Consider the following 14,441-nt stretch of genomic DNA (forward strand, 5'->3'; position numbering starts at 1 on the left):
TCAAGTTGACTTTTTTTTTTCTTCTTGATTTATATGTTACTACTCTACTCCATCCACTCTCTTCCTTGAAATCTGTTCAACCTACATATCAGTGTATATACTTAATGGCTGTTTATTACTTTACTTCAGTTCAATGTTCATAAATCATAACCGAGAACCCTTCACAAAGTTAGTACCTTGAGCGATTGAACTTTCTAAACCACCTAAGGCAACTTTAATTAATTTCGATTCCTCGTTGGAGACATTCAACTTCTCTATTGGATTAATAAAAGAAGAGAGCTCACCGTTTTTTAAATGGACAGGAACAGAAAAGAATTGAGCTCCATTTAAATACTTTGAGGAAAATTCAGAGCCACCTGGGATTCCAGGCAAGTAAACATAGGAGGAATCCGGAAGAATAGTAGATTGCGCTGTGTTAAATGAACCCAAAACCCCCTCTGCAAATCTGTATCCGGCATATGCCATAGAAAGAGTAGCAGAGCCTGCTCCATTCTTGGCTTTCACGACTTCGTCTCCACCAAATTGAACTCTGTGAATAAAATCTTTATATTTGCTGCCAGGTAATTTTGAAACCTTGTTAGCAATTTCTGGGGTAAAATTGACTAGAGGAACGATAGTGTCACCAGAATGACCACCAATAACAGAGATCTTACCCTTTAAGGTGCTTGGTTTTTCATCAATTAATTCACCTAAGAATGTTTCTGCTCTAACCGAATCCAAAGTAGTAACTCCAAACAACTTACGTGGATTAAAGACTCCTAATTTTTTTAAAACTTCGGCAGCAATTGGAACCGTTGCATTCACGGGGTTTGAAATAATTAAAATAGCAGCATTCGGACAAGTCCTTCCAATATTTGCGACTAAATCCCTGATAATAGAAGCATTTATGTTGAATAAATCAGCTCTTGTCATACCTGGCTTCCTTGGTACTCCAGCAGGAATGATAACCAATTCTGAGCCTTTCAAAGCAGAAATGATGGCAGAATTATCTTCCTTAGATGCTGGTTGATAACCAGTTACTTTTGCCGGAGAACATATGTGAGATAAGTCGGCAGCTACTCCTTTAGCATTAACGATATCAAATAGTGCTAATTCTGTGACTTGAGAATTTAACTTCAACAAGAGTGATAATGGCTGACCAATACCTCCGGCAGCTCCACAAACAGTAACCTTGACCATTTTAGAATGACAATAAACAGATACAATTAAATCTCTTTAGTTCCAAAATAAAATATAACGGGTAGACTTGAAGGTGTTTAAAATTACTGTGTTCTTGTCACATGTACCTCGGGGGGACGGAGGTGGAGAAAAGAATTGGAAGAGGATTACCGAGAGAAAGTAAAATACTTGGCGACACTCTTGCGGTATTACTGAGACATTTCGCGAAAAGATAGATCAAGCCTTCACTATTTTGAAAAACACGCTCCCTAAAGGCGGGGAATATTGAGGGTAGGGCTCAGTAAATTTTAATAACTTGTAAATTGCTCTAAAGTGCACCTTAGACTTTAAATATGCATGTTACGGAGTTACAGGTTATCCCGTTCAAATGAGCGCACCAAGATGATGATCTTGCTAGATGTAATGTTGTGATCTATAATCATTTGTATTTACAATTAAAATGAAGTTGTCTTGGTTTTTAGGAGCTTTGCTGACCATTAGCAGCTTGGGTTTATGCATCGACTGCTCTGTCAAGGAGCTCAAGCAGTATAACTTTGAGAGTATCAAAGGAATACATTCGATTTCTTTGGTAAGGGATACACCGCCATCGGAAACAAACACCACATGGTACTTCGGCATATGTGACACACTAGACAAGATAACTGCTTGTCCTAAGAATTCTGATGTATGCGGAATAACGACCTTGAAAGTTGACAAGGATCCGAAAAAGATAATCACATCAGAAATCATAGGATTCAATTCAAATCTAGAAAAACTGATCAGTTCCATTAATGGGAAAGATAACGAACAAGGTGTCTCTATATCTTATACTGGATCTAACTGGGGAAATAACTTAGTTGACGCTAACTTAGATTTCTACTGCCCTGAAAAAAACGATAAAGCTACTCATAAATTTGAAATAATAAGTTGGGATGGAAAAAAGTTGCACGCTAAGTTAACTACTAAGGCTGCTTGCATAACCAGTGACAAGGATAAGAAAAAGGGAAAACAACCTGATCAAGAAGATGACAACGGAGAATCCTGGGGATGGTTTACTTGGATATTTATATTTATGGTGTTGTTCTTAAGCATATACATAGTTGGTGGTGCCTGGTTCCAGTATCATAAGGGTAACTCAATTGACTTTCAAAGCGCTTTGAAGGAGGTTTTGGAGAACTTTATTGACCTCTTGAGGGGTTTGCCAAGTTTCATTAGAGAAATTATTGAGAAGTTCACTGGTAATTCTGATAGAGGGGAGTACAGTGCAGTATAAAATTGTATATACTTTCATAGCCCAATTTCTAATTCAATACTGTCGAGAGCGATCTTTAATAGGCTTAATTACTATTACTGTGCTGTTTTTGAACTTTGGTCCATTTGTAAGGGAATATATGACTCTTCGTGCCTGTATATTTCAATTGAAAATTCTATCCTAAACTGATTTGGCATCAGAAGGACGATATATTTCTTAAAATATAACTAATCTAACTGTTAGAATGGCGACAGTCAAAGAAAAGATTCAGGCTTTAAGTCCTGATCAAAGATTCATATCATTTGAGTTTTTTCCACCTAAAACGGATTCAGGATTTCGAAATTTGTTGGCTAGATTGAACAGAATGCTGGCATTAAATCCCTTGTTCATTACAGTAACTTGGGGTGCCGGTGGCTCTACAAGTGAGAAATCTTTGGATTTAGCATCCAGCTGCCAAAAGGATTTAGGAATTACCACTGTTTTGCATTTAACTTGTACGAATACCAATAGAGAGACTATTGACGATGCATTAAAGAAAGCAAAAGAAAGTGGTATTAGAAACATCCTTGCTTTACGAGGCGACCCTCCACGAAACGAAGAATACTGGACACCACAGTGTGAGTTCAATAATGCAGTGGATTTGGTAAAATATATCAAACAGAACTATGGTGACTATTTTTGTATTGGTGTTGCAGGATATCCAGAGGGCCATGTTGATGGGACTGATAACTCAGGTCAAGATCCAATGAAGGACATTCCTTTTTTGTTAGAAAAGGTTAAGGCTGGAGCGTCCTTTATAATCACCCAATTATTTTACGATGTCGAAAAGTTTGCCGAGTATGAAAAACTCCTCGAAACATATCCAGAATTAAAGGATATAGCATTGATCCCTGGTTTAATGCCGATCACTACCTACAATGTATTTACCAGAGCAGCGAAATTGTCTCACGCTTCCATTCCTCCCTCCATTCAAAAAAAGCTTTCTAGTACCAATAAAGATGACGATTTGGTTAAAAGCATAGGTGTTGAAATTTTATCTGATATGATCGATGATATTGATGCAAAAGTTGGGAACTATGTGAAAGGGTACCATTTCTACTGCTTAAATTTAGAAAAAGCTGTTGTTTCTATAATCGAAAGATCGCAAGTGTTAAATTCGGTAACTCACTCACTGAGCAGCTCCTCTGGTAATGAAGAAGCCGTAGGCTCTGATTCAGAAACTGAAATGCAATCACCAGTTACTAAGCAAAGAAGAAGATCATCTGTGGTGAACGAAAATGGTCCTGCGAGCAAGCTGCTGGCTGCTTTTGGTGGCCCCACAGCGTCCAAAAAAAATGTTATAAATAAGCCTCTTCTTGGTAGAAAACAAGTGCTAGTAGACATTAGCACAGGAAGAGGTGCATTAGGCAAAGATGCAACATGGGACGACTTTCCTAACGGTCGTTTTGGTGACTCCAACTCCCCAGCTTATGGTGAAATTGATGGATATGGTCCATCATTAAAGATTAATTCACCTCAAGAGGCAATTGCTAAATGGGGTGAACCTAATCTGATAAAAGATGTTATCAAAGTGTTCATTAATTATCTTTCAGGAAAAATACATTTATTGCCGTGGGTAGATTCAGAATTGTCAGCGGAAACTGCAATAATTCAAGAAGAACTTTTCGAACTAAACAATAAAGGTTGGTTTTCTCTTGCATCTCAGCCCGCAGTCGATGGATGTCCCTCTTCTGATAAGTTTTTTGGATGGGGTCCTCGAAATGGAATTGTTTATCAGAAACCATTCGTTGAACTCTTTGTACCTAAGGATGACTGGAATAATGTCTTGAAGCCAAAATTACAATCTTATTTAAAAGACCGAACTATTACGTATTATCTAGGTGATTCTAAAGGAAAGCTTTCTTCCAACTTACCTTTGGGACCCGATACCCAGAACAGCAAAAATGCTGTTACATGGGGAGTCTTTCCACTGAAAGAAGTATTACTGCCTACAATTATAGATGTGGAGTCGTTTAAGGCTTGGAATGAAGAAGCATTTATTTTGTGGTTAGAGTGGGCTCGCTGCTACAAAAAAGATTCGAAACCTTACGAATTATTATCTTATATTTACAACAACTATTACCTTGTGAGTTTGATACATCACGATTATAAAAAAGAGCATGCTTTATGGGACATCTTGTTGAGCTAGAATCGCTGAGTTAAATCTGCCCAACCTCGTCAGTTAATAGATTAATATACTTTTTAACTAGGTTACTATTCAATGTGTCTATCAATTGCCTATCAGATTCATCTGTGCCCAAGTAATGACATTGGTTTCGTTTAAGTAACAATACACCATTCAGAATCGATGTACCCTTGTCCACAACTAATCTACCACCCAATGGGATATTCAATGGAGTATTAGTCGTGGGTCTTTTCTCTCTTAGAAATGAAAGCACATCATTAAACTCGTACGCGTAACAGTAGTTTCCTGCCTTATCTCTCAACATTAATTTGTAGATGTCCTTAGTAGGTTGAAACAGCGAATCCTCCACTTCATCCATTTTAACCTCTCGCACTAAACGGGTACCACTGCGTGACTTTATGCGATCCACAGAGGCCTTATTAGGATCTTCATAACTTTTCCATTCGTCCAATTGATTAAGCTTTGACTTGGAAATATTGGTGATTTGTATGATATTAAATAAAACCAGATTATCTAAATATGCCATTTTTGTCAGAAGATATTCCTCAGCTTTGAATAGATTAGAATCCTCAGGACCATTGCTTCCCATGGTCTAATATCTTCACATTCAAATAAAAAAAAAATTAATTGATAAACTTCTCGATCAAAATACAAATTAAATGAGATATGATATATGATAGAGATCTACTATTATGTCTTTATTTGTTGATGCAGAGGAAGATACTCATGAGAGCTATCCAATAACGACATCAAATGAGGAGCAGCGACCTCACTCTCCTCAGAATATTCAAAGTAATGATAACGGAGTCTCTAGCGAAGATGAAGAGCCATCAATACCTGTTGTTATCAATGAAGATAGAAATTCTGTTCCAATTTATCTGAGTAAAGAAATAAGCTGCAACTTGCCTTTGAAATTCCAACAGGAGATTGTTAATGACGTGCTTTCGAAGGATGGCCTTTTATTACTTGCTAGAGGGTTAGGTTTGGATACGCTTACTGCTAATTTGTTACATGCATTATATTCTCCCTCAATTGTTTTAGAGAACGGGCCACATAAAAGAGAGAAGAAAAGTTTAATATTTGTTCTTAACACACGAAGCGAAGAGAGACGAAGGTTAGGAGAGGAATTGACTGAGTTGCTGTGGATAGATGGCAAAAGTGATGACAATCCTTTGATTGATCTAACTTCAGAAGTTCAAATTACGTCTTCTAAAAGAACGTCTATATATGCAAAAGGTGGCATTATGGCAGTCACATCAAGAGTGTTAGTGGTTGATTTTTTATCCGGGGCACTTTCAGCTAACGAAATAACTGGCCTACTCATATTGCACGCGGAAAGAATTAAAGAGACGTCAAACGAGTCTTTCATCATAAATCTTTATCGAGATCAAAATGACTGGGGTTTTATTAAGGCAATATCCGAAGATCCTGAGTCTTTCACTGGATTTACTCCATTGGCTTCTAAATTAAGAATTCTCAGATTATCCAATGTCTTTCTTTGGCCAAGATTTCATGTTGAAGTTTCAATGTCTTTAAACTCGAAGGGGAAAAATCTACTGAACAGGGAGAAGCAGAAATCAGAGAAGACAAGATATGTGACAGAGATAAACACTAAGCTATCCTATAAAATGAATAAAATCCAGTCTGCAATTTTATCTTGCATGCAAGCTTGTCTTCAAGAACTAAAGAGGCACAACCCTGAGTCTGCCACGGAGTATTGGGATATGGAGAACGTGCATGATAATAACTTCGTGGTAAGAATCAGAGCAGTACTCGAGCCACAGTGGCATAGATTGACGTACACTACCAAGCAATTAGTGTTTGATTTGAGCACATTGACCGATTTATTGAAATACTTGGTGACATTAGATTCAGTAAGCTTTTATCAAGTAGTGCAAGGCATAATAGACCAAAACATTAAACACGGAGGATCTGGTGCCTTATCAACTAGTGCGATGAGTCCATGGCTTAGTTTGGATGAGTCAAGTACTATAATTTCTTATTCCAGAGAAAGAGCTATGGGTCAGGTAAAGGTACACAAAACAGAAACTAATAATGAAGGAGAAACAAAGGAGATTATTCAAGAAGAATATGTGTTGGAGGAACTACCTAAATGGCACCAATTGGGAGCTCTTCTTGATGATATTATGCATGAAAAGTCACTTAAGGGGCAAAAAGACCTGGGTCCTATTCTTATCATGTGTTCAAGTAGCAGTACTGTTAAGCAATTGAGTAGTTTGATAACTTCCATGTCAGAAGAAATAGATCCAGAAACCCATATGAAAAGATATTCTTTCAAGAGATATATGGTTCATAAGCTCAATTCATATTTAGGATGGAAGAAATTTAGCTCCTTGGCTGCCAAAATTAATTCTGAGTTATCTACCAATGATGGAAAGGATGGTGACGAAGGATCCCAGGAAAAAGGAGAGCAATTAACTGTTTCTAAGACCTTTTCAAGAAATGGGCAACCAGTCAGTAAGAGGAGAAGAACTAGAGGTGCATCAACTTCTGCAAGAGTTTCAAAGTTATACACTGGCTCAAATAGCGCAAGAAATTTTGAAGCGGTGAATGTCGACGAATCAATATTTGAAAATTTGCAAAAAGAAGTGAAGGCCGAAGATGATCAGGGAATCATTTATATTTCTGATGATGAAAGTAATGATAAAGGTTTTCCAGAATCTAATCAAAAGAAAGGATCTGGAGGAGCGGAGACAGAAAAAGAAAGCGTCGACGGAGAAGATGTAGAAATTCTTAGCCACAAATTTGATGATACTCTTCTGTTCACGCACATTGATAAGGATGATCAAATAATTTTGCAGACATTTAATGAGCATAGTAACAATGCTTTGCTTCAGGATTTGTCTCCGTCTTATATCGTCATGTATGAACCTGACTTGGGATTCGTAAGAGCTGTTGAAATATATCAAGCGGTCAACAAAGAAAATCCTGCAAAAACGTATTTCATGTATTATGGGACTTCAGTTGAAGAACAGAAACATTTATTGAGAATAAAAAAAGAGAAAGAGGCATTCACGAGATTGATACGTGAAAAAGCAAATTTAGGGAAGCACTTCGAAACAGCTGAGGATATGGCTAAGTTTAGAGTGAAAAGGAACCACGTCGCCAATACGAGAATAGCTGGGGGGATAGATTTTAGATCGGAGCAAGACCCCTTGAGAGTTATCGTCGATGTAAGAGAATTCACATCTTCTTTACCAGGTTTATTGTACAGAGTTGGCATTGACGTAATACCTTGCATGCTTACGGTGGGCGATTATATTCTTTCTCCTAAAATTTGTATAGAGAGAAAATCTATACCCGATCTTATCTCAAGTTTTAAAAGCGGAAGGTTGTTTCATCAATGTGAACAAATGTTTAGACACTATGAGTTACCAACTCTTCTTATAGAGTTTGACGAAAGCAAATCTTTTTCCCTCGAACCTTTTTCAGACTCCAGATTCCAAAGAGTGAACCCAACCAATCCAGCTCCCAGTCAAATGATGCAACAAAGCATACAGTCCAAAATAATGTCACTTTTGATCTCATATCCTAAACTCAAGATCATATGGTCATCTTCCCCTACTGAAACTGCACAGATTGTCTTGACCTTGAAGGGTAACCAACCCGAACCGAGTATAAATGATGCTCTAGACAAGGGTGTAAACAGGTCCCTTGGAACTGAAGATGGAGGACCTCCAGCCTTCAATGAAGCCCCCATCGATTTTATTCAAACCATTCCTGGAATAAATAATGAAAACTGTTTCTCCATCATAAAGAAAATAAAAAGCATAGAAGAACTTGTCAAGCTTGACAAACCTCAGTTCATTGAAATTCTAGGAGAAGAAAACGGTAGAAAAGCCTTCAATTTTATTAATCATGAAGTGACTTGAAAGCAAAAGGGTATTTTAAGAAATTCACGTGATGTTTGTTTTCCTTAGATCAGGTATCCTTTGATCAAGTATATCAAGATGTAAATAGTGCTTCAAAATAGTATAACTAAATAATAAATAACATATTACATTTATTAGGAGTGCTGTTGGATGTCGAATAATTTTAAGCTATAACGTCGTTATTTCACAGGTTGAAAGAGTGATTAAAGAGTGGTTATAGCTGATGCGTGCGAGAGACTTGAGTGGGATGCAAGATAACCCATTGCTAAAGAGAAAGTATAAGGATTTAGAATTTAAGTACTTATATTTTAAGTTACAGCAACTAATTAATACTAAAGTTAGCTTAAGCTTAAAATATGAGCAATTAAAGACACCTGAGATCCATTCAACGTTAATCAAACCCATTACACTAAGGATCGTTGATATGGCAGATTCGTGCTTATTGCAAAAGAAAGTAGGAAATGGGAGCGACAGTCACTTCATGGTGGAGCAGACACCAAGGTTTGAGCCTCAGTTAGAACCTTGTGATCTGAAGTTATCAATTAATTTAATTTTTATATTATTATTGCTAAGATACGAGTACTTGATTCAGTCGGAGAATAACTTGATTCGGTATGAGCTACTTATAACGAAGGCTAATGTTTGTGAATTATTGTCTATAAGAATGCTTCGTGAGTATAAATCAACGAGTAGAATAGCCTTATTATTTGTTGAACCGATGTCTACTCATGACAAATCGTTTAATACGCTTGAATTAAGCGTATTGACCAAGTCCAAAAAATTCCTATCACAACCAATTATAATCCAAACTTTAGATAAGTTTTACAATGGAGAGCTTTTAATGAAAAAATCTAGAGGGAGCTACTTTGATTCAGAGGAAAGTACTCTTCTAGACACGAATGTTGTTAACTACCACTTTAATAGAGTTTCCATCAATAAGGTGTATACAAGATCAACTATTGTACCCAAATATCAATCATTAGTCATAAACATGAAATTAATTTTCTTCATCTTACTTTACTGTGTTATGATCTTGAATTATAAACATGAATTCAATGATGGAGTTACAATGAAATTTGTTGAAGTTTTATTCTGGTTATTTGGACTAACTTTTAATTTTGAATTTTTAGTAAGAGTGCTTAATATAGAAATGAAGTACTTGAAAAAAATCATATGGCATTACGTGGATTTCGTTCTAATAATCCTTATAGATGCCTCGTTTATATTAAAATCAACGGCGTTGTACTATGATGTTTTCAGTATCATATCAATTGTTTTATTGCCAAGGATATTGTCAATCTTCAATAACTATGAATTTTTTAATATGATAATCCTTAGTGTGAGAAAAATGCTGTGGAAATTATTTGGGTTATTCTGTCTTTTCCTTTCCCTAATTAGTGGTTTTTATTTGAGTTTCATTTCTTTAACACTCCGCTTGACAAGTTATGAAGTTGCGTTCAGTATGCTCAAAGTATTTTTTGGATTCACTCCTGCTGTATGGGATAATTGGGATAATTATGGAAACTTGGGAAGGCTGGTTCAAATGGGATATTTGTTTTTGATTCAATTTATCATAGGAACAATTCTAGCAATTGTTTTGAGCGAAGTCTTTTCCAAGATCAACATTTCTAACAAGGAGGAGTTCAATTATACTAAGACTATTAATTTAATTATTTACTTCAAAGTTTCCAAGTTGAATTACGAGCATTCATTTTATGGAACACCAATTTTGAACAAGGTTTCAAACGTATTCAAGTTTCCAATTATATTAATCATATACTTTTACGAAAAAATTGTGTCCCAAGTTTATTCCAGAAAAATTAATAACGTTCAAGACTTGAAGTTTTTCACTTTCTTGAGCAAGGACGACGACTACTATAATGATAATGACATGATAAATATTGATGATGATTCGGATGCAAGTGTTATTCTTAAGTCTAGAAAGAATTCTCTCTTTCAAAGAATATCTAGTATTTCAGAGAATCCGAAAAGCAATCGAAATAACAATGATTTAGCACCGATTCAGTCTATAAGCACTTTAGGTAACATTAAAAGTGCTTCTACTGATTCTCTCTTTATTGATGAGCTTTTGAGCAAAAAGTATGGAAATAACTTACAACAAAAAAGCAAAGCCGATCACCACACGGCAGGTTTTGAAAGTCGCAGACTCAACTCTAGGTATCTCAAGAAAAGCATCTCATCGTTGAATATAAATAAGCCCAATAAGAAGGTAGCTATTACGAATTGGCAGTTTACAAAAAGGCTCGGCCATTTGGAAGAGCTAATGGAACAATTACTTGTGGCACAAACTACGCTGGAAGCCCTAAGGCGACCTTCAGTAAATTCAGAATATCAAAGTGGATCAGTAGTGGGAAATGGAGATATTTACAACATTGCAGAAGCTTCATTAGATGATATTAATCTGATAAATTCTGATGATGACTCTATTCCACACTCCCAAGATGACACTTTAAACCTAGACTATGGTTCTGATTCTTTCTGAAAGCAATTCTGTTTAATATACAAGCATTATAATAAGCACCCCCTTTAATATCGTACTTTACATTTCTCTTCCTATTCCGAAGAAAAATGCTGTCTCATGTGAAACATTTCCTACTCTGGGTATCATTACCCAAATAGCCAATTTTTTGATACCATCCTATGCAGGACTGAAAAATTTGATACAATAAAAATATCCGATCTCAAACGATTTTTTTTATTGAAGTGAACTACGCTAGTGGAAGCCGAGGAAGAGCTCGTTGAATCCATCATAGGTAAAATAAAGCTATCTACACAATAATATTTATAAAGGGCCAAGGAATAGCAGGTTGCCATATTTAAATACCCCATGTTCATGATAATATGGCTAGCGAAAATGATACACACATTCACATTGGCGGAAGAAAATCACAGTTGGCAATAATACAGTCAGAAATTGTTAAAGGATACATTGAATCCAAGTTTCCTCATCTTAAATGTTCTATTTTGGCTTTGAGCACTTTGGGTGACAAAGCACAAAGCAAACCATTGTATTCATTTGGAGGAAAGGCCCTTTGGACGAAAGAATTGGAAGTCTTGCTCTTAGGAGCAGTTGATGAATTTCCCCAGTTAGATTTGGTGGTTCATTCTTTAAAAGACATGCCTACAAATTTACCGGACGAGTTTGAATTAGGGTGTATTTTAGATCGAAAAGATCCTAGGGATGCGCTAATTATGAAGCAACATTCAAAATATAAAACCTTAGACGACTTGCCAGCAGGCTCAATCGTAGGGACTTCTTCAGTCAGAAGGTCAGCACAACTCATGAAAAACTTTCCTGAGTTGAGGTTTGATTCTGTAAGAGGGAACATACAAACGAGGTTAAGAAAACTTGATGATCCACAATCACCGTTTGAATGTCTTATATTAGCTGCTGCTGGATTGGATAGGGCTGGATTAGGGAATAGAATAAGTTCTTATTTGGATGCGCCTGGAATGTATCATGCTGTTGGCCAGGGTGCTTTGGGTGTTGAGATCACCAAAAATAATCAAAAAATGCTTCTGATCTTAAAAGAACTTGAAGACATGCCTACGACATATTCTTGTCTTGCAGAGAGATCGTTAATGAGATACTTGGAAGGTGGATGTTCCGTTCCGATTGGTGTACACACAAGTTATAACAAAGAGACAAACGTCCTCACATTTAAAGGTATTGTTGTTAGTCCTGACGGAAGAGAAAGCGTTGAAGATGAAATTTCTGATGTCGTAACGAACAAAGAGGCAGCAAATGCACTAGGTATAGAGCTTGGTAAACTTCTTATTGCCAAAGGTGCTAAGAGCATATTAGCGTCTATCAATTTTGAAAAAATTAACCAAGCACCCGTCGTTCCACAAGTCACCATCAATACGGAATAATAACTGTAAATAGAGATTTTAATATATCGATTGTGCAATATTAATAAAATGAAGAAATTTGCGACTCTTAGCCATATAGCTCTTCGCCGTATAGCTCTTGATTATATTTGGCTGTACATACGCGGTTTTCTGCTATGCAGTCTTATCCGGATCCCATCATTAAAATTGCATTACCTCTTCTAAACTCCTGGGAGTCATATCGGATTCTCTATTAACTAATCATGAATAAAGTCGTCAGTAGGAGACACCCTAATTTATTACTGGCGATGGCTGCTAAGCTCTGCTACTGATAACTCGCTCCATAGCCTGGTTGCGAAAAAGGAAGACCGAAGCTCGGAACGAGCTCGTTCCCGTCGTATACGAGATAAAAAAAAAAAACTCTTAAATAGTGCTAAGCGACCTATGTAAAGTGAAAATATAATAACATCAACGTTTTTTAAATTATTGATCTAAGAATACACTGAACTTTAAAGGGATTCTTTGAAGTATCTTGTGATAAACATCGTGGGACACTAAGTTTGTTGGAAGCAAATTTTAGAAGTTGTATATTTGGTGTGGAAGTTTCAATACAAGACAAACTAAATAAAGCACCCAAGGGGGCCGTTCTCCTATTGCAAACCTAAATTATCTGATCAACGTTTGATTTAAATATACAGGTAAATATTTTGATCATTATAACGATATGGATACTGTTTTGGAGATTTTCGATTACTTGTTTCTTGACAGGTTGTATGCTGCAGCATTCCCGAAAGATGGCCAAGTTGCTGCATCCGTTACTCAATTCATGAATGCTCATAAGAGTCCGTTTGATACTTTTTCAACTGTCAATTCTACAATGGTGCTGACAAATTCAGTGCCTTTTCCATTGCAAGCAGCTGCAAAGATGTTTGGCAGTCTTCGTAATAACAACGAAGTTTATGGTAAGGTTCCTGGCTATTTGCCGTATAGTAACTTGGCAGATGCTTCTTTTCTTTCGAGGTCAAATATCGTGAGACAAGCTCTCTCCCTTCTCGTCATTACTACCATCTTTGGCTGGTTATTGTATCTCATAGTTGCCACACTTTCATATATATTTGTTTTCGACAAAAATATCTTCAATCACCCAAGATATTTGAAAAATCAAATGTCTCTTGAAATAGAGAGGGCCATGACAGCAATTCCCATCATGGTCTCATTGACATTACCATTTTTCCTATTGGAATTGAAAGGATACTCGAGACTTTATATGGAAGTGAACGAATCTACAGGTGGATGGAAAGCACTTGTCTTTCAAATTCCAGCATTCATCTTGTTTACTGACTGTGGAATTTACTTCATTCATAGAATTTTACACTGGCCCTCAGTGTACAAAAAGCTTCACAAGCCACATCATAAGTGGATCGTTTGTACACCATTTGCATCTCACGCATTCCATCCAGTTGATGGCTGGGCCCAATCTATTCCATATCACATTTATCCTTTGATATTTCCTTTGCACAAGGTATCATATATACTTTTGTTTACCTTTGTCAATTTCTGGACTGTCATGATCCATGATGGCCAGTATTTGTCCAATGATCCCGTTGTCAATGGTACTGCGTGCCATACCGTACACCATTTGTACTTCAACTATAATTATGGCCAGTTTACCACCTTATGGGATAGACTTGGAGGAAGTTACAGAAGACCAGACGATTCCCTATTCGTGAAGCAGGATGTAGCAGAGGAGAAGAAACTCTGGGAATCACAAACACAAGGAATGGAAGAGATTAGAGGAAAATTAGAGGGTAATGACGATTTCAGAGAATATATATAAGACAATACATGGATGCTGATGCTTTATATTTTTAGGGAATGGACACATTATGATTCCCATAAAATCCCGAAGTATCTGAAATACTGAAATAGACACTAGCACGTTAAAGGTGCCAATATCGACGATATGATTATAACAGTTAATATGTTAATATACTTTATGTTTTATAGATTAAAATAATACCTCGTAATGAAACGGTCTTAACAAGTTATCCAATAGCAATTTAGATCGATCTTGTAAGTGAATACCGGTAGTTTATCTTCT

General features: G+C 36.5%; 8 protein-coding genes across 8 annotated transcripts; 6 read left to right on the forward strand and 2 right to left on the reverse strand.

Annotated features, from left to right (window-relative positions):
* Nucleotides 1-144: 144 nt before the first annotated feature.
* On the reverse strand, nt 145-1,179 carry MDH1-3 (malate dehydrogenase; the record flags this gene model as incomplete). Its single annotated transcript, XM_062954529.1, has 1 exon — nt 145-1,179. The coding sequence occupies one exon, from the start codon at nt 1,177-1,179 to the stop codon at nt 145-147; it is 1,035 nt and encodes a 344-aa protein (XP_062811223.1).
* A 439-nt stretch (nt 1,180-1,618) lies between these two features.
* PRCAT00004530001 (uncharacterized protein) lies at nt 1,619-2,431 on the forward strand (the record flags this gene model as incomplete). Its single annotated transcript, XM_062954530.1, has 1 exon — nt 1,619-2,431. One exon carries the CDS (start codon nt 1,619-1,621, stop codon nt 2,429-2,431), a length of 813 nt encoding a protein of 270 aa, XP_062811224.1.
* A 223-nt stretch (nt 2,432-2,654) lies between these two features.
* On the forward strand, nt 2,655-4,598 carry PRCAT00004531001 (methylenetetrahydrofolate reductase (NAD(P)H); the record flags this gene model as incomplete). The annotated part of the gene is made up of 1 exon (XM_062954531.1): nt 2,655-4,598. The coding sequence occupies one exon, from the start codon at nt 2,655-2,657 to the stop codon at nt 4,596-4,598; it is 1,944 nt and encodes a 647-aa protein (XP_062811225.1).
* Nucleotides 4,599-4,608: 10 nt separating this feature from the next.
* On the reverse strand, nt 4,609-5,184 carry NCE4 (Nce4p; the record flags this gene model as incomplete). Its single annotated transcript, XM_062954533.1, has 1 exon — nt 4,609-5,184. One exon carries the CDS (start codon nt 5,182-5,184, stop codon nt 4,609-4,611), a length of 576 nt encoding a protein of 191 aa, XP_062811226.1.
* A 103-nt stretch (nt 5,185-5,287) lies between these two features.
* On the forward strand, nt 5,288-8,488 carry RAD1 (ssDNA endodeoxyribonuclease; the record flags this gene model as incomplete). The annotated part of the gene is made up of 1 exon (XM_062954534.1): nt 5,288-8,488. One exon carries the CDS (start codon nt 5,288-5,290, stop codon nt 8,486-8,488), a length of 3,201 nt encoding a protein of 1,066 aa, XP_062811227.1.
* Nucleotides 8,489-8,711: 223 nt separating this feature from the next.
* On the forward strand, nt 8,712-10,991 carry FGR29 (Fgr29p; the record flags this gene model as incomplete). Its single annotated transcript, XM_062954535.1, has 1 exon — nt 8,712-10,991. One exon carries the CDS (start codon nt 8,712-8,714, stop codon nt 10,989-10,991), a length of 2,280 nt encoding a protein of 759 aa, XP_062811228.1.
* A 359-nt stretch (nt 10,992-11,350) lies between these two features.
* Nucleotides 11,351-12,382, forward strand: HEM3 (hydroxymethylbilane synthase; the record flags this gene model as incomplete). The annotated part of the gene is made up of 1 exon (XM_062954536.1): nt 11,351-12,382. The coding sequence occupies one exon, from the start codon at nt 11,351-11,353 to the stop codon at nt 12,380-12,382; it is 1,032 nt and encodes a 343-aa protein (XP_062811229.1).
* Nucleotides 12,383-13,064: 682 nt separating this feature from the next.
* Nucleotides 13,065-14,177, forward strand: ERG3 (C-5 sterol desaturase; the record flags this gene model as incomplete). The annotated part of the gene is made up of 1 exon (XM_062954537.1): nt 13,065-14,177. The coding sequence occupies one exon, from the start codon at nt 13,065-13,067 to the stop codon at nt 14,175-14,177; it is 1,113 nt and encodes a 370-aa protein (XP_062811230.1).
* Between the last annotated feature and the right edge of the window lie 264 nt (nt 14,178-14,441).

Source organism: Priceomyces carsonii (assembly GCF_900007245.1).
Source record: "Priceomyces carsonii strain CBS4050 genome assembly, scaffold: Debaryomyces_carsonii_scaffold_5, whole genome shotgun sequence".
Lineage (NCBI taxonomy): Eukaryota > Fungi > Ascomycota > Pichiomycetes > Serinales > Debaryomycetaceae > Priceomyces > Priceomyces carsonii.